The sequence below is a fragment of the Schistocerca serialis genome, chromosome 7 (genome assembly GCF_023864345.2).
Source record: "Schistocerca serialis cubense isolate TAMUIC-IGC-003099 chromosome 7, iqSchSeri2.2, whole genome shotgun sequence".
NCBI lineage: Eukaryota > Metazoa > Arthropoda > Insecta > Orthoptera > Acrididae > Schistocerca > Schistocerca serialis.
The window spans coordinates 505,424,435-505,444,071 of NC_064644.1; the positions used below are offsets into that span (position 1 = coordinate 505,424,435).

General features: G+C 40.0%; 1 protein-coding gene across 3 annotated transcripts in view; it reads right to left on the minus strand.

The window, feature by feature from the left end:
• LOC126412598 (ubiquitin-conjugating enzyme E2 Q2) overlaps nucleotides 1-19,637 on the minus strand; it is a 78,236-nt gene that overhangs the window by 46,345 nt on the left and 12,254 nt on the right. For all 3 annotated transcript variants that reach the window (XM_050082263.1, XM_050082262.1, XM_050082264.1), the window contains exons 3-4: nucleotides 12,887-13,117; nucleotides 5,151-5,310 (exon numbers count right to left, since the gene is read on the minus strand). In XM_050082263.1, coding sequence (XP_049938220.1) covers nucleotides 5,151-5,310; nucleotides 12,887-13,117 — 391 coding nt within the window. The remainder of the gene's footprint in view (nucleotides 1-5,150; nucleotides 5,311-12,886; nucleotides 13,118-19,637) is intronic.

Genomic DNA, 19,637 nt, shown 5'->3' on the forward strand with positions numbered 1-19,637 from the left:
AGGACTACATCCAGCATCTCTACGATCGTCTCCATGGGAGAATAGCAGCCTGCATTGCTGCGAAAGGTGGCTATACACTGTACTAGTGCCGACATTGTGCATGCTCTGTTGCCTGTGTCTCTGTGCCTGTGGTTCTGTCAGTGTGATCATGTGATGTATCTCTGACCCCAGGAATGTGTCAATAAAGTTTCCCCTTCCTGGGACAATGAATTCACGGTGTTCTTATTTCAATTTCCAGGAGTGTATCATATGTTCCAGCAGCTTACGAAGAACGTTGGTGAGGCTCATGTGCCCATAGCTTTCCACATCAAGTGGGTTTTTACCGGGTTTGCGCACCAGAATGATAGTGCTGTCCCGCCATTGCGATGGAAGGATGCCATTGCACCAGGTCCGGTTGAAGATGACGAGGAGACGTCGCTTGTAGTCAGATGAGATATGTTTAATCATCTGCCTGTGGATCCAATGAGGCCCAGGAGCTGTGTCAGGGCAATATGCAAGGGCACTGAGGAGCTCCCACTCTGAAAATGGGGCGTTATAGGATTCACTGCAGCGTTTAGTGGATGAGAAGACGTTCCCTTCCAGCCGCAGTTTTTAGAGTGTGCGAAAGGCTGGGGGTTAATTCTTCAACACAGAGGCTCAAGCAAAGTGCTCGGCAATCGTGTTTCCATCGGTAGATAACATGCCATTTATGGTAACACCGGGGACTTCACTGGCTCAGTCTCCATGACAGAGGATGAGCGTGAAGCCCTACAACCAGCTGCTTTTGGGCTCTTCAGCCACTGGCGGGTGCCATCTTTCCCACTAGCAGAAACCTGGGATGGGAGTGACCTAAGGGACCCCTTCCTAGTGAGCGAAGCCGAAGAAGACTTACACTTCTCCAGCTTAGAAGTGGGGACGGGCATCACCAATGGTTGGGGGAGAGGGGGGGGGGGGGGTTGCTCCCGAAGTAGGTGGTGCAGGAGCAACAGGGAGGGAAACGCCCCTTGCCATCAAGGGCACAGGTGTAGTTTTCCCATCTCTGAGAGGTGGCTTGGATTGGCGGAGCTGATGGTGCCAGAACTGTTGTAGCAGCGGCGTAAGATGATGTCATATGCACAGGATGCAGGCGTTCAAATTTTCTCTTAGCCTCAGTGTAGGTCAGTCAGTCCAGGGCCTCGTACTCCATGATTTTTTCCTTTCTTTCTGGAGAATCCTGCATTCTGACGAGCAATGCCATTGGTGCTCTCTGCAGTTGACACAGATGGGAGGCGGGGCACACTGAGTATTGGGATGTGATGGGCATCCGCAATCTCAACATGTGATGCTGGAAGTACAGCAGGAAGACATATGGCTGAACTTCCAGCACTTAAAGCACCACATCGGGGGAAGGATATAGGGCTTTACATCACAGCGGTAGACAATCACCTTGACCTTCTCGAGCAATGTATCACCCTCGAAGGCCAAGATAAAGGCACCGGTGGCAACATAATTATCCTCGGACCCCGGTGGACACGCCAGACAAAATGTACACCTCACTGCTCTAAATTGGCGCGCAGCTCATCGTCGGACTGCAAAACAAGGTCCCTGTGAAATATGATACCCTGGACCATATTTAAGCTCTTATGGGGTGTGATGGTTAAAGAAACATCCCCCAGCTTGTCACAAGCGAGTAACTCCTGTGACTGGGCAGAGGATGCTGTTTTGACCATAACTGACCCTGATCTCATTTTGGACAAGCCCTCCACCTCCCCAAACTTGTCCTCTACATGCTCAACAAAAAACTAAGGCTTCATCGTCATGAAAGATTCCCCATTAGCTCACGAACATACAAGGTACTGGGGCGAATATGATCCACTGCCATACTTTGACATTCCTCCCATGGTGTGGCAAAGGAAGGGCACGATTTGGGGTCATACTTCTGTGCCTTGAATTGAGCTCATGAACGCTTACAGACTGCTGGTGTTTCACCACCAGCAAGAGATGGACTATGCTTAATGGCGTGTCATCCACCCTAATGCCACCCACTTCGGCCAGGGGGCCTCCCCACATGCGCCACCCAGCCGCAGCAAAGGGCAACTGGCAGGATGGCCATTACTGGGAGTCCTGATGCCCCAGGCAGATGGGCATCTACCCCTTGGCATACGTTGGGAGTTAACAGCGCAGGCATCAGCAGAGCGATCCCTGTGTGGTCAGGTGGCTACAACCAACAGGGTACATGGCGGCCCCAACACAGCGGACTGGCTATTGTGGTGGATGTCAGATGCAAAGAAGTCCATGGTCATCACCACGCAGAAATCAACACTTCATAGTGCACAGTGGAAAACAAACCCAGAAAGGTGTCCTCGCACACGAGAAGGAGAATGGGCGGGACTGCATGCGACGATGAGAAAGTGGGCTAAAGATGTCAATGCACAATGGACACAATACACCATGTACGGCACCCTTCCCCAATTGGCTCGTTCTTCAGGAAAATTTTGAAAAATGGAAGTCAAACATTACAGGGGACCATCACATAAAGGCCGAAATGTGTGAAACTCGTTTTAGTTGCCTCTTACGACAGGCAGAAATACCTTGGGCCTATTCTAACCCCCGAACCCGCAGGGGGTGAAATGGTTATGATCCGTGTGGCAAAGGGGTGGGAGTGGGATCATCATAGGGATGGACTAGGATGTTGTATAGGTTGGGTGAGTAATGAACACCACTTTAGGAGGTGTGGGAAGGATCTTAGGTAGGACATCGGGGGAGGGGGGGGGGGGGGGCGCTCCTTTGTAGCTGATTCTTGTGGTTTGTGGAAGTGTTAAGGGTGTGTCAGGATATGGCACAGGAAATCCATTTGTTGGCTATGTTTGCGGAAGGGAGTATCACCTGTCTGTGAAGACCTTCATGAGACAAGTTAGTTATGTGTGTGTGTGTGTGTGTGTGTGTGTGTGTGTGTTTGTGTGTGTGTGTTACTGTAGCTTGTAGAAGGATAATTCCAAAAGCCAGCAAATTTTCTTCCTTATGCGAGTGCCTATTGGCAACTCGATGTTTCTGCTTTTCGGTGGGTGGTTAGATAAAAATGTGTGACATTGGGATCAAATGGTACTGCTCAAAATAAGTTTGCCGCCATCTCCATGTCTGTAAACATGTGTGTGCTTATTAGATTCCATCCATCATAGCACCCCAAAACACGACTGATCCACACTTCCCCAATGAACTCGTGGAACTGTGTGTCTGATATATGCATTGAAACCTAGCCCCATGCACTCTGCAAATATGATTATTACGTGTCAGACAATGCAGTCGTCAGTGATTGGTCCACATTCCACTTCAGTTGCTTCCTTGTCCACCTTATTGGAACACTGCAGAGCTTGGGTATTTGTACTGTTGCTCATGGTGGAAGCCTAAATGAAACACCAATTATGTGAAGATTAAGTGTACAGTCCGGCTTGACACAGCCCTCCTAGTTAACCTAAAAATGCCTCTCCTAAACTGCACTGAGATTGGCAGATTAATCTCCGTTATGTAGCTGTCTGCACAATGCTATTTCCTGTGGTAAAATTTTTTTTATAAATATATTTCTGATGACAGAACAACCAGGTTATGTTATCTCATTGCACCTAGTGTGTACAAATTGTATAAATGGGGCAATGGACAGACAATAAGAATGGGAGAATAAATTTCTTCCCCCTCTGGATACTAACAGTGGTTCTCCCCTTCTCCCAAAGATACTACTGCCATCCATTGGTGTCAAAAGTGGTGCTCTAACCATTTCAAAGTGCAATGCTCAACACAGGAAAAACATCAACGACATGAAAGAATTCATATTCACAACACTCCATTTTTAATCAAATACTGCTAAACTTGAAACGCTGAAGGTTCATTTCCAAGCATTAGGTACTGTGTCAACTGATGCATATACAGGTCGCAGTGCACACTGTTGTGGCAGCCAGAATGGCAGAAAAGATATGTATGCTGTTTCAAATTTTATCAAGTACTTAAGTGCAGCAAAAAAACTAGTTGGAAACTGTAATCTTTCACATCCATAAATTTCACGCTTATTAAAATATTCCCACTTATTGTGCTGTGGTCATTTGAATTTCCAATAAGACATTCATCCAACCATAGTGTAATAGCCTGGAGTATTTTAATAAGTGCGAAAAGAAATAAAATCTACTACTGCTTACTCACTTATTTCTCCCAGCTTTGCCTGGCTATCTTAAATACCAATTGCCACCTCATTATTTTGTTCACTTCCAAACTGCTCTGGTGAAATCAACATGACACCCCTGACCCCCTCTCCCCCCCAAATCACAAATACCATTAAAGACATAGTTTACTTTTATAACAACAAAAAATCAATTATTGGCAAAGTAATTTAATAGTATGGGAAAAAAATCTACTCACCAAGCAGTGGCAGAACATACACATAAAAGACAGTTGTAACTGGCAAGCTCTCTGAGCCAGTGGCTTCTCCTTCAGGCAGAAAGGTTGAAGGAAAAGGACTGGAGAGGTATAGGAAAAGGGGTAGATTTTGGGAAGTCACACAGAATCACAGGTCAGGGGAGACTTACCGCACTGGATGAGAAGGAAAGACTCATTGTTGGGGACTGTATCACACGAGATTTGAAAACCTGAGCTTCAAAGGTGGAGGACATGGTAATATGCAGACAGAGATTACTCTTTTCCCTTTAACCCTCCTGCCTGAAGGAGGGGCCACGGATTTGAGATCTTGCCAATTACAACCGTCTTTTAAACGTGTGTTCTGCCACTGCTTAGTGAGTAGATTTATTATCTATCCAATTAGTTTACTTTTAGAGTTTTCATTACCATCCTTGCTTCAATAGTACCAAAACTGTCTTCTAATGTGACATTTTAGACCATAGTTCCTACACTGTTCTTTACCTCTATCTCTGATTAAAATTGGCAAATCCATTTGAATTCAAATCCCTTGGAATCTCTATTAGCAGATGACTACAGTTAAAATACGCAACATAATTCATTAAACTTCAGGAAAGACATTTGAACTTGCTCTACGTATGAGCAGTCAAAGCCCACAGCATATGAAACAAAATTATTTTGCAATAACATCTTAACACAGAAATCCACAAATAAAAACTTACAAACATTCATTTGCTAAAACACTCCCCAGTGAAGATTGAAACCTGTGGCATAAAACAAAAATTGACTACCTTTCTTAAAGCTGTCTGAGCGATACACATCTCTGAGTTCCTTCATTAGCCTGTCTGTTGCCTGAACAGATCCTGAAACAGAGCCCCGAAGGTAATCTTGCCGCTGGTTCTGTCTAAGTCTCTCAAGTGTTGCCAGATGTTCTGTGTCCATCTCTTCCACCTTTACAAAAATAAGAAAATTATTGCCCATACAGAAGGAAAGTGGCATATAGCTTAGAATTAAGAACAATATAAACTAAACTTTACATTATTCTGTCCAAATACAGTAGAATACAAGTACAAGCTGTTCATACAATAAAAACACTTTCTTTCATTGTAGCTGCAACTCTTTTAAATTTTACACTGTCGCGCTGTTCCTGTAACACCTCTTTTCTCATTGCACATAACAGTTTGTTTGATCTATTTTTCAATACTGCAACTGCAATATTTATCCATTTCTGCCTAAGAGGAAAAGCACTTCACACTACTGTAGTAGCAAGAAATCAAAATTTCAGTTCTCCAAAACTAACATAACTATTATGGCTAACATTACTTAATGTTCTGTATTTCACAAACTGGTGAAGCTGCGATAGGCCTAGCAAGCCAGTAGTGGATAAATCAACTGCTTTAAAAAAGGGAACATGCCTCAGATCACGGAACGGATTTAAAGGAAACCGATCAAGCAATGGAAAAGGATTACGAGATGGTTTACGACTGGGCACCTTAAACGTAAGGACTCTAAGTGGGAAGTTAGAAGAAATTGTAGAAATTATGGAAAGGAGGAAATTGGACATCTTGGGACTTGCTGAGACTAGGTGGAGAGGAGTTGGTGAAAAACCACTAAGTAAAGGATGTAAACTGTACTGGATAGGGAATGAGAGGGGAAGAAATGGAGTGGCAATAGTGGTCAGAGAGGGTCTGCAGGAGGAGGTGGAAGGTATCAATGATCGAATGATAAAAGCCAGAGTACGAGTGAAAGGAAAAAGCATTGAAATCATCCAAGCAAATGCCCCACAGGTGGGGTGTACAAAAAAGGGGAAGGAGGAATTTGAAGATGACATGCAAAAGCAGCTAAATGGAGGAAATCAGATTATAATAGCGGACCTCAATGCACATGTTGGCACAGACAGGAAAGGATTCGAGGAGATAATGGGACCAGAGGGCTGGGGGAACCGAAATAGAGAAGGAAAATTGTTGCTGGAATTCTGTAAGAGGAATGGGCTGGCGATCGCAAATTCCTGGTACAAGAAGAGAAGTAGTCACAAAATAACTTGGTACAGTGGGGACTGGTCCCAAACTTCAGTAGTAGACTATGTACTAGTGGATAGGCAGATGATGAGCAGCCTCACAGATGTTAAGGTCATTCCATATGAGGCCTTAGACAGTGACCATCGGCTGTTGGTAGCCACCCTGAGAGAGAAGAGAGATAGGAGGGCAACAGATATACAGGAGAAAAGATTGAAGACATGGATGCTGAAAGAGGATGAACGGAGGACCCAGTACCAGACACTGATCAGGAAGAAGCTGCCAAAGGAAGATCAGAGAACAGTGGAAGAAGAATGGGGAGATTTTAAGAGGGCTCTAGTTGAGGCAGCTGAGACTGTGTGCGGAAGAACTAGCACAAAGAGGAGAAGTAGGGAAACCCCATGGTGGAACAACATATGTAAAGAGGCAGTACTTCGAAAGAACAAAGCCTTCAGAGAACGGTTCCAGACCCGAACAGAGGAAGCTAGGGTAAAATATAAGGAAAGCAAGAAAGCGACACAGACCATAGTAAGGGCGGAGAAGAAGAAGTGGATGGAAAAATGGACAAGAATGTTAGAAGAGGACAGTGAAGGGAACAAAAAAGTACTTTACACCATGGTAAGAAATAAGAGGAACGACAGAAGCGAGTGCCTGAGGGTCATGGATAATAATGGAAGAGTTGTGGAGGAAATGCATAAGCTCAAAAAGATTTGGAAGGAGTACTTTGAAGATCTGTTGAATGCCGCCAAGCAGGTAACTAACAGCGATGGAGAGCCTAAGGCAGCAGACGATTATAATAGTGGGGAAATTGATGATCTAACTTGGAATGAAGTGGAAGAAGCCATAAAGAGGATGAAAGGGGGCAAGGCACCAGGTTGGGACGAAGTAACAGTGGATATGATACGAGCAGCAGGAGAAGTAGGAACCCAGTGGCTATACAGAGTGCTGAGGGTGGTGTGGAAGGAGAACAGAATTCCTGAGGATTGGAAGAAAGGAATTATAGTCCCGATCTTCAAGAAAGGGGATAAAAGGAGATGTGAGAACTACAGAGGAATCACCCTGCTATGCCACTGTGGAAAAATCTATGAAAAGATCCTGGAGAAGAGAATAAGAAGCAGTATTGAAAGTAGACTGCAAGAGGAGCAGTACGGTTTCAGACCGGGAAGATCAACAACGGACCTCATATTTGCAGTAAGGCAACTGCAGGAAATGCACTATGAGTACGGGAAGGACTTAATCATGGCCTTTTTGGATATTGAGAAGGCGTATGACAGTATCTGTAGGGACAAGCTCTGGGATGTGCTGAACGCAAAAGGGATAGATGAAGAGATAACACGAAAAGTCAGAAAAATGTATGAGGGAAGTGAGAGTTGTGTGAAAGTGGGGAGGGAACGTACTGCATGGTTCAAGCTGGAAAATGGGCTGCGACAGGGAAGTGCACTTTCGCCTTTATTGTTTATTATTGTTATGGATGAAATCCTACAGCAAGTATCAGATGCAATTGGAGATCATAAAATGAAAGCAGTGCTTTTTGCCGATGACCTGATGTTATGGGGAAATTGCGAGAAGGAGGTGCAAGAGCAGTTAGATGCATGGGAGGCAATGGCAGCACAATATGGAATGCATTTCTCTGCAAAGAAAAGTGAAATAATCGTCAGAACAAGGAAGAAGAATAGGCCGAATGTGGATATAACTTGTGGAGGGGAAAAACTACAAGTGGTAGAGAACTTCAAGTACCTGGGAAGCGTGATTGAAAGTAAGGGGGGAAACGCAATGGAAATAAATGAAAGGTGCAGAAAAGCAGGGCAGTTCTACAAATGCATTAGGGGGCTTATTTGGAGCAAGGAGGTGCCACAGAAATCCAAGGGAATTATATACCGAACCTACTTTGTCCCCATATTGGCATACAGAAGTGAGACATGGGTAATGCACAAAAGCGACAAAAGTAGAATACAGGCTAGTGAAATGAAGTTCCAGAGGAGCAGGTTGGGTGTAACAAGACGAGACAGATTGCGAAATGGAAATGTGAGGGAAAGACTAAAGGAGGAACCAGTACAGGACAGGATAGAAAAATCAAGACTGCAGTGGTTTGGACACATGAAGAGAATGGATGAGGGAAGAATTCCAAAGAGGATGTTTGATCTGCAACTGGAGGGGAAGAGGCCCAGAGGAAGACCAAGAGATAGATGGGTGAAGGGAGTGAAGGAATGTGTGATGAGAAGAGGAGAGAACTGGACAAAGGTGGAAGAGGGGGAATGGTGGAAAGACAGAACACGATGGAGAGGCTTGTGTTCCCGACAGACCCAGCCAGTGGCTGCAAACTGTCCAAGATGATGATGATGATTTCACAAACTATGCACAAGACTGTACATTTTTCTAAGCATGGCTTAGAAATGATGATGAGCAGCAGCAGGCTGACCATATATTTAATTTAAAAAATGGACATTAAACTGACCTTAAGTAGTCATAACAAAATTAGGTGAAAATACTGTTTCCATTAACTCTTCTCTTACATTACTGCAAATAGTCTTTCTCAAACGAAAACCTATCTACCAATGTGCTTCTCACCTCACTGCTAATCAAGAAAGACACTCCTCCTACAGGTACAAATTGAAGAGTTGTACATATAATATCCATTTCTTTCATACCCGCTTTTACAAGACAGATGGCCTCTCTTTGGACACAACGTAAAAATGTGTTCAATTTTCTTTTATCATTTGCATCATTAGAAAATATTACACAAATTGGAGTCAATTGCATGAAAGCCAATTAACATATCTATGCATTTCCACCATCACTAAAGACACCCATTGTAACTACAAAAGTCAGAAGAATATGTAATGATTTGGCAACAGATAAATACTAAAATTTTTCATTTTATTGTTTAGAAACAAATGTAGCAAATTAGTCACTACTATTCTTGAATCATTTAAAGGTGAATGTACAAAAAATTTTGCTTCATACCATGTTAAAAAAGCTGTGGAAAGTGGAGATGTCATGTCAGCAGCAGATACTGAACCACCCACATCATGGAAAATATTTGCACCACAGTTAAAACTGACGAATGTTTCTAGGTCTCTGTGACTTCAACTGAAATTCAGCTGAAACTTAAATCGCGCAACGCAGGACTTGGTTTATACAGACACACAAAATTAAAAACGTGATGTACCAACTTCTATTGTGCTGTGTTAATGTTTTACTGCCAATTCCACATTACTTGAAGAAGCAGCCAGAAGGCAAAGGAAGTGCGCAGAGTTGTTGCATGATCCATCGATTCCCAGGCTTGAAATGTACACACACTACTGAGGTAAAACAAACTTTAATGACCCACTGTATGGTTCACTTCCAAAACATGAGCCATTTTACTTAGTTCCCACCCCCACACCTCAATGCTACTGCAGAAATACTGAGCATGTCACCAAAATCTGAACAAATTCAAAAGCTTCTTTAACATAATTTTATTGAAAAAAATACGACATATTACAAAAGAATCAGTTTACAGGATATACAGTACAATCATTCATGTAGCACGCTTTGTCTTGATTAATGGCCTCCAATACCAGTCTGAATCACATACACGCATGACATAATGTATCAGAGCATCAGCAAATGCTGCTTTAATGGCAGGGTTTGTTAGAGCCACACTGGAATGTCAAGATTCATTGGAGGTTCTTTCGACTATGCTCCACACACACAGCAATCCAAAAGATTTAAATCTAGGCAGTTGGAAAGGCAAAAATATCTTAGACAAAAAACATAAACTGTCTGGGATCCAGTTTTTTTTTTTTTTTGTCAAATGGCTTGTATGAACTGGGGTACCAGAAAACAGAGTTCCAGATGCCACTGTTTCCATTAACAGCTTCACAACACTGAAAACAACGTTTGCATATACTGTGTTATGACCGTTTACTGGTTTTAAAATAAATGTGGGGTATGGCATGACCCTCGGACCCAACACTTGGCACATGTAAGATCTTGGGAATTTAGTTCTGCCAACATAGACATACTCTGTATTGCGTGCAAGCGAACTGTCATTTCTACCATAAAAATACTATTGAGAAGATATTCTTATTAACTCTGCAAAACCATTTTTCAATGACGATAAAGAAAGTGGCAGTCAGTAGCAGGCACACACTGCTCTAGTAGTCTCAGACTACCTCCAATGTATTTGATTTATATTGAAGATACAACTTGTCAATTCCACACATTGTTGATTTGCTTACACCTACAATCTTTGCTCATAAATGGCTTGGATACTATGAAATCAGCATTTCAGCTCTTTCAATGACTTCAGGGGCCCTCATGATGCATTCTTTCAAGTGAGGAACCCCTGCCAGTACACACTAATTGTTCACGCCATCATAAACTGTGGATTATGGGTATTTAAAAAAGTGAATTACGTCTCCTGCTGAGCGTCCACTGCAAAATCCTCCTACAATCACATCTATGCACTTCATTTCAACATCTTGGCCATTCTGAGATTACGACTCTTTACTAAAAACAATTGGCAATGTAGAGCACCACATCGTGGCAGCAGAATAATGTGTCAGAAATTTAAATTTGCTAAATTTTGATCACACACTCTGTACATAAATCTGCTAGAGAAAGAAGCAGCCAAACCTGTAGCCATTACATCCTGGAGACTTTGCACTATCTTCTGATGAACTATTCTGCTAATAAAATAACTGAAATAATAAGATACAGATTACACTATCACTGTCCCTTATAAAACGTACTTTCTCCTACTTTTTTGCTTACAATATTATAATGCTAAATTATTACTTCTGTATTTCCAATCAATATTTCTTAACCAGATTTTTATGAGTTTACCTTAACTTGATGATATGTCAATAAGGGCATGGTAAAAATAACATCTCAGCAGCCAGTTTATCATTTACAGTACGTAAGTAATTGTATTTAATTTCAATGTACACTTAATCATATTCTCCAGCCCTTTGCTCAAAATGTTTCAGCCCTCACCTTACCAACTTTTTCATCTAAACTGGAGAGGCACATTTTCCATGTTCTTAGCAGCTCTATAGAAGTAAATATATGTTGATTAGAAGTCAAAAATAAAGTGTTCAAAATAAAACTGAAAAGTTAAATTTTGTAAATGGGGCATAACCATTTTCTACTGTTTTTATTTTTAAATAAGCAATGATGTGAGCTCCAAAAATTAAATTCAAAACACACACACACACACACACACACACACACACACACACACACACACACACACACACACAAATCATTGCTGATAACAGTTACTGTTTGAAACATAGTACGGTGGGACACTCCACTTGCTGTAATCCCAATCCTACAGTAAATACTTTATTTCTTTTCTTCTTTTTTTTCTTTACATACGTAATACATATACCATGCATCTGTGAAATCTAGAACATTTATCCAAACTGTTGATTCCAGAACTTTATTATTAAATGCACAGTTTACCAGCTGCTGGTAATAATATAAATTGTTTACTGAGACAAATTTTAATAAAATATTCAAAGTTTACTGATCAGTAAAACCACACGCACTTCAAAATTCAACCCAGCCAATAATTTTGTGTTTCAGGACTGACATACCATTTTTTAATTCCCATCTTTCTAAAGAACATCTCACCTTTTCTGAAGAAAGTGTATTTTGAAAGTTATCTTTAATCAAGACTGTCATTACAATTTCAGATTTTTTTAATCTTAAAATATGATTATTTCAAAACTCCTTTGTCACAGTCATGCAATCCTAACTTTAGTGTTTCCAAAATGTACCATTTTCCTAGAACAGTGTGTTGTTTTATGAAATATTTCAACTGAAAAATGTGAGTTGCTACAAAATTCACCAGGTGTCAGCCAATACTTAGGTGATACAAAATGACCAGCATTTGTATAAACTGAAGAACATTCAGCCAACTGTTAATCAAAATAACATCTACGACTAATGTGTAACTATATTCTATACTTTTCCTGTCTGTTGCATACCTATCTAAAATATAATAGCTTTCTTTGTAATTCGACATCTGATAACTGTTCTATGCATGTCTTTAAGTAGGCATTGAGCACAAAGTCAACTGGTACTTAGCAGTCATTAAGTTCTGATACTATGGCAGTATCAATTATATCAATATCGGTCAGCACCAAACATTCACAATGTCAAGTTGCACGGCAAAGTCTTGTGTGTAAATGACGCATTACTGCCACACGTATGAGAGCTTACTGCTCTGATGTACAAAACTTATGAAGAGTAATAGGATGTGGATTACCACTGTGACTGTCAATGTTAATAAATATAATCCACCCCCACTATGCTGTATGTGACTACGGATTATGAAGTGATTTTTAAAACAATCGACAAATGAAAACATTGAAAAGAAGGATTACTGAAGAACACAATTGGCACGTAAGCAAGCTTACAAGCTGTTAAATCAACTTCAAACCCTTCCCACTCCACACTGCATTTGTCGAATACAGCATACACTTCAAACACTAACAGTAAATTTGCAAGATTTGATTTACCTTGCTTTTAGCAACACTTTCTCCTTCATCCATGTCAAGATGCAGATCATCACCATCATCATCGTCTTCATCTTCATCTTCATCATCCATTTCCCTGTCATCATCATGTCGATCAGGAAGACGATAGGAGCCCTGAGGACCAGGCAATTTCAGCAGTGCAATATCTGGTGGTTCAGGTACACAGTGCAACCTGCATAGTTCTCTCAATAAAATGCTGACTTGATTCAGAACCTGCAATGATTAAACATTTAGTAGTACATGTTGTATTCAAATACTTTAATATGCAAAATTAGTCATGAAACTAGAAGTTAGTTTTACATACAACTTAAGAAACATCTGATCTTGTGAGCAGATATTTTCAAAACAAAAATATAAAGAATAATGTAACACTGAATTTTTAACAATGTTAATCCTACCTGTTTGGTACAATGTTTGTAATACATGCATTTCTTGACATACAAAAATGATGCTATGACTGTGAATAACATTTCAGTTATAATCTCATAGTAAATGACCTTAATAGTGCCAAGGATAAGACACAGAGAAGGAGACACCTTTTAATTGAATTCACTAGAGACAGGAAATAATGACGAATAATTTAAAACTAATTATGGTCAGATGTTGCGTTAACAGATTAACAGTTAACTAAAATCCGACAAACAGGTAATCTTGTATGTATAGAGAAGAAAAAAAAAATTGTCTCCACGTGATGATAAAAGAACATTAAACGTAATTATGCAGACACACAACTACGGTTTTTGTTGCATTTGAAGAGAGTAACTGTTCAGTGCCAACACTGAACAACCAACACATTTTTCATTTGGCCACAACTTCTTACAAAAAAGCAAACAAGACAAATTATTTCTAGTTCAATGGACTGGCAAATCAAAAAACTCACTTCACCGGGAAAAAATTGCACGATGGGTCCCATATCATAGTTCACTCAGCACATTATAAAGAAACTAATAAGCAAGCCTACATCAGCGATCTGGAAATGCGTGTAAAAAGTTGGTCCTTTTATAAAAAAAATCCTATAGCAAAATGAAAGCTAGAATAGCAGCATGAACAGATCTTAGGCAGACTGGCCAATGGCACTACTATTTGATGATGCTGACGACAATAGCTAGAGTACTAACACAGGTCCAATGGCTGTTTGCACAAAAACAGACAGTCTCGCAATCCAGTGTCTCAAAATGAAAATGACTGAAAAGAGGGATGAGAATTCTCAATTCGCATAAGTGACATGTACTGCTACAAAATTGACATTATAGTACCTTGGAGAAAAAATTTAAACTTTTAGATGACAATGAAACAACAAAAAATTAAATCTGTTGACAAACAGGATTCTTTGTTCCATATGTCAAGAAGCACTTCGTGCTAATTTTGCAGGCATGGAGCACTTGAACAAATTGATGGCATGAATAGTAAAATTGAATAGTAAAATTTCTGAAGTCACACCTATTGTTCAATTTTCAGTTGCAACAGTTCACAATAGAACTAATTGAAGATTATGGGGACTTCATCTATTACCACGAAGTACATTTGTTAAGTCAAGGGACATGCCTGGAACAATTTTTTGCTTTAAATGTCACTACTGTTGAATTTATGAAGGAAAAATGAGTGCGCAAATGTAAATCAGAACATCTGGAATGGATTGTAGATTTCACATTTTTAGTGGACTTGACTGCACACTGCCCACAGTAGACACTGCAAGGTAACTTCCTTCTGATTTAAAGGGAATGCATTTAAAAAGAAAATTGTAGAAGGGACAAATTATGACAAAAGTTCCCTAAGCTCACTGCTGTTAAAGCAAGCACAAGGTTTGAAGAATTCACTGTGGCCCTGCAAGAGTTACAACAATACTTTTATAAAGGTTTTGAGGACAATGTCAATCTTACATGTGTTTTCGAGCTATTTTCGAGACCATTTGCTGTTTCAGTTGAAAGTGTCCCTGTCCATGTGCAGATTGACTGGCCTGCAAGGTAATTCCAGTTTTAATCACAAATCTTTTTGCATTAAAACTGTCCAGGATGTCTACATTACTTTTCTCCGGTAGATTTTCCACGTCTCCATAATGAGGTTGCAAAATATTTCGACAGACATTTGTGTGAAAGACCTCCTTTTTGATAATGAAAGTAATTAAGCCACAATTACGTGGCAACTTGATTTCAAAACGCTGTGAAACAGTCTGTATCTGCCCACAGTTTGTAGCAGACAAAAATTATGACATGTCTTCAGTACACCAAAAATAATAAATACTGAAAACTTGTTATGTTTGTGATCTATGTTGTTGAGAAACATGAAATATAAAACCAAGTCATATGCAGTGTACTCTTATTGCCATTTAAATGCATTTGTTTTTCCCTCTTCCCCCTCCTCACACTCAGAGCTTGGTGTGACAGTGATGGTGAGACCGAGTGCTTTGGGACTCATACCCGGACATGCCCAATGAGCCGAAATCTTGGCCACCCCTGGTCCAGAACATCGCACATGACTATCATGGATTTTTTTGAACTTTTTTATGAACATTTCTAAAGTTTCACAATCACTAATTCAATACTTCTGAAGATAAAACCTTTTGTTTGACCACATAGTGCAACTATCAACAGTGCATCCATGAGCTTTTGGTGTCTTTGAGACATAATATCTCCAACAATATGTTCTTGAAAGAAACAAAACTATGCCATCTTGTACAATTGTTTGTTCTCTCTTAGGCAAAACAATGATAAAAAAGATTTCCTGAGCAATTTTCATACAGATAATCTGAAACAAAGCAGGCCAAAAAACCGGAGGCTTGAAATAAATGAAGTTCTGCTTTTTATGTCTATGGAGGTAATTGCAAAAAAAGAACCTTCTGCAAACACTTTGAAATTGTTTTCATTATGAAGTCCATGTTCTAAACCCCCCAAAAACATCATTTAGTTTTGTAATGTGGGCATACACGTTCCTAAGCAATGATGACAAGGTGTAGTTGCATTGAAAACGTGCTCATGTTCTGCTGGAACTCAAATTAATCTGACATTTTTTGTTATTTTCTACAGCTGTTTGTTGTTCACTGAGGGAGGAAATATCAAGTATTGATGACTAGTAAAAAAAAAAAGGGGGGGTGGGGGTGGGGGACATCTTTGATCACAGGTCATCCTGACTTATTTCGGTCTGTGTTTCTGCTAAAACTACAAAACCAAAATGGTTACAAACTTCACAATTTAATTGTGAACTACCAATGTATCAGAGGTCATGGCAGTAAAACTGTTGCATAACAACTGCAGCACACAACGTACAGACTTCAGATTTTACACCATTGTAACATTGTGCACATTTTGGTGAAGTTCATAGAAGTCTGCCTGACATGTTTTGGATTCATGTTATACAGAATTATTGTTAGTCTTTGTATTGTGTAATGATCCTGATGTGATAGTGTGATCCCCTTCAAAATACAACATACTGTAGTTTAACACATGTTATTCGTGAGAATGATCTATGTTCCAATGAGGAGGCTCACACTTGGGAAAGATGGTTGTCCATCTTATAAACATTTTAAACACTGCACGCCTCAATCTGTAATCTTTCCCGATGGTGCATATGCAGTGACAACACGGAAGGGGCAAGGCACGATGTGATGAGCGCGGTAGCACATGCTGGATGTGGAGACTTATGCCTCAGAGACGCCCCTTGAAAGTGTCATGGGCACCTGAGAGAAAATAGCCATTCTACAATGTAAATGCTCAAGGCAAATGACAATTAGAAATCTTAGATCTTAAGTTGAATTTGATGTGGGCAGACGTATTGACCAATGTATCTGAATTTCAGAGTTACTGATATTTGGATCTGTCTTCACAATTTATGCCCATAGTAGAAACAACACAGAAGACTAACACTGAAGATGTGTTCAGTAATTAGTAGCTGAAAGCCGTGAGACACACTCTTACAGCATCACCCTGCTTGGAGACGAAGTCAAGAAGAATAAGTTTGCGAACAGCAGTGGTATTCAGTAGCCAGACCACATGAACAAAACAAAAGGGTGACGACCATATTAGAGGAATAATAGTCAATAGTAGATCACCTCACACTGATAGATCTGCCACATAATGTTCTCTCTTAATGCTGTTACAGTCAAGTCAAAACACACACACACACACACACACACACACACACACACACACAAAATAACAACATGGAAAAATTTGCGGCCGGTTTGGTGAGGAAGAGTAACTACAGGATAGCAGCAGGCAGACCAGATGACTTGCAGTTCAACTTGACACACCGACTACAGTGGCGCGCGTTTTCACAGCATATCGCACCAGTGGCTCACCGCCAGTGTAGCATTCACCTATCAGTTTCTCAACATGACACACCAGCTTCATCTATGCAGTCAATGGTAGTGTCCCCAGTTCGTTGTTCTACACATCAAGTGAGCTGTGATTCTGTCAGTTTTGCACTTTTCTTAAAAAAAATTCTGTTGTTTTGAGTCCGAGAACTTACAGGATTAGTCAATGATGTCTGCAATGAAGAAACTCAGTGAACATGTAGTTTAACTAATTAGATGGGGTTTTAATTAGTAGTGTATGCCTGTGAGGACTAGAAACCTGGCAGCTGAGGCACCAGAATGGTTTAATCCATTTGTGGTACAGAACAGTGAAAGCTATTAGAAAGCTATTAGAAGACATGTTATAGAACTCACAGGAAGCCCTTAAAGCCAAACTCAAAGTTACCATTCAAACTCAAGCAGATTTTACTCTTTAGAAGCTAGAAGAAAGTATCAATCAAAAGTACGAGGCTACCACTACCGAGTTAATGGCAATTAAATCACAGAAAGGAGAGTTTAAAGAGTTAATATCCATAGTTAACATACAAGGACATAAAATTAGTGCCAGGGAGGAAGAATTGAATAATTTGCTTTGCAAGGAAGAATTGAATAATTTGCTTTGCAAAGTACAAAGGACATTCACAGAGTGAGGAATGAAGTACAAAATAAGTTCATAATAATGTACAAACCTTAGTCAACCAAATCTCAGGTACACAGGAGCCGGTCAAAATGTTACAGAATAGGGAAATTTATCGAATGAAATTTTGGGGCTCCTAATATTCTTGACTAGTTTGAAAGAGAGATTACAGGAGTCTGTACAAAAGAAACAACAGGATACACTTGAATCTACTAGTACTAAAACCAATTCTGTCGGAGATACTATAGATCACAGGAAAGAAATACAGAAAATTGTGAGACGCCTTAGAAAATGCAAAAATTGAATTTAGAACTAATGAGACTAATAATACTGTTGGTGTGAGTGATGAGTTTTTGATGATATTCAAATAGGAAATGGAATAAAGTTTAGTTTCCAAAGTTGAAACCTGATCAGAAGGTGCATCAATACTTTTTAAGGGTAATGTAGAGTAAGATAAGAAGTAAGTTAATTAAGTCAGCACACACCAGACTATGTAAGTTTAACAATATGGCAGATGTATCCATATTTAATGCAGATGACTTAGTTTCAGTGAAGAAGGTCTGTCCCAGTTCTAACTTAAAGGCCAAGATGAATTAGTTCTTCCACCATATTGTGGACCATTTAAGGTGGTAGAAATACCACACCCTAAGGCACTGTTCCTGGTTGATCCAGATAGATACCAGGAAAAGGGACTATACAATGCTGACACGGTTAAGAAATATACCCCAGGGAGAATTTGCATACTTTGCAAATTCAGCAGAATAATGTCTGTCTGAAGTTCAAGTCAATAGCTTTGGTATTTCTTCTTTAGTTTCTCCAAAGACATTCCTCTTACACTATTTTATAATCTGTACCTCTCACTTTTCTAGCTCATTTAATACCTAAATCGTATCCTAGTTTACAAAAGAAGAAATATAGCACTCAAAAGTTGTGATGTGGATAACTGGAATTTTTTTAAAAGTATTGATAACACACAGTTTTTTCTTACAGAAAAAAGATACACACATTTTTAACCCTTATGCATACCTGGGATTTTACATTTTCTGTGAGGAACAATACAAAATGGTTGGGTTTCTATTGGTTTTTTATGGGCAGTTGATAGGGCGGACAATAGATAGACTGACTTCTGACGATGAGGAGTTACTAATTATTATTATTATTATTATTATTATTATTATTTCTTCTTCTTCTTCTTCTTCTGCGTGCTGTTGTTCTCTCTCTCCACACTTACAAGCGATTTGCCACGATCAATTTTTGGGATCTGCGACTGTGAAGCTGTGAGTCAGTTCAGCAGGAAATGCCGAACACCTCCCTCCGGCATCACAGCAAAGAACTTTAGCAGAAGTGGGAATTCCAAGGGGATCAGCAAGATTTTTTAAAACATCAATCATGTGAAACCCAACTCACACTTTTCTCATGACATACTGAAAGCTTTGGATCAAGGCAAGTGTTTCTTGATTTCTGAAAAGCATCCGACTCATTACCACACCTACGCTTATTGTCAAAAGTACACTTATATGGGGTATCACCTGAACTTTGTGACTGTGATACATCAATCATGTGAAACCCAACTCACACTTTTCTCATGACATACTGAAAGCTTTGGATCAAGGCAAGTGTTTCTTGATTTCTGAAAAGCATCCGACTCATTACCACACCTACGCTTATTGTCAAAAGTACACTTATATGGGGTATCACCTGAACTTTGTGACTGTGATATGAAATGGAAAGAGCCGTGAGGATTGTGTTAGGGAAGGCATATGGTCGACTTTGGTTTGTAGGGAGAATTCTAGGAAAATGTGTTTAAT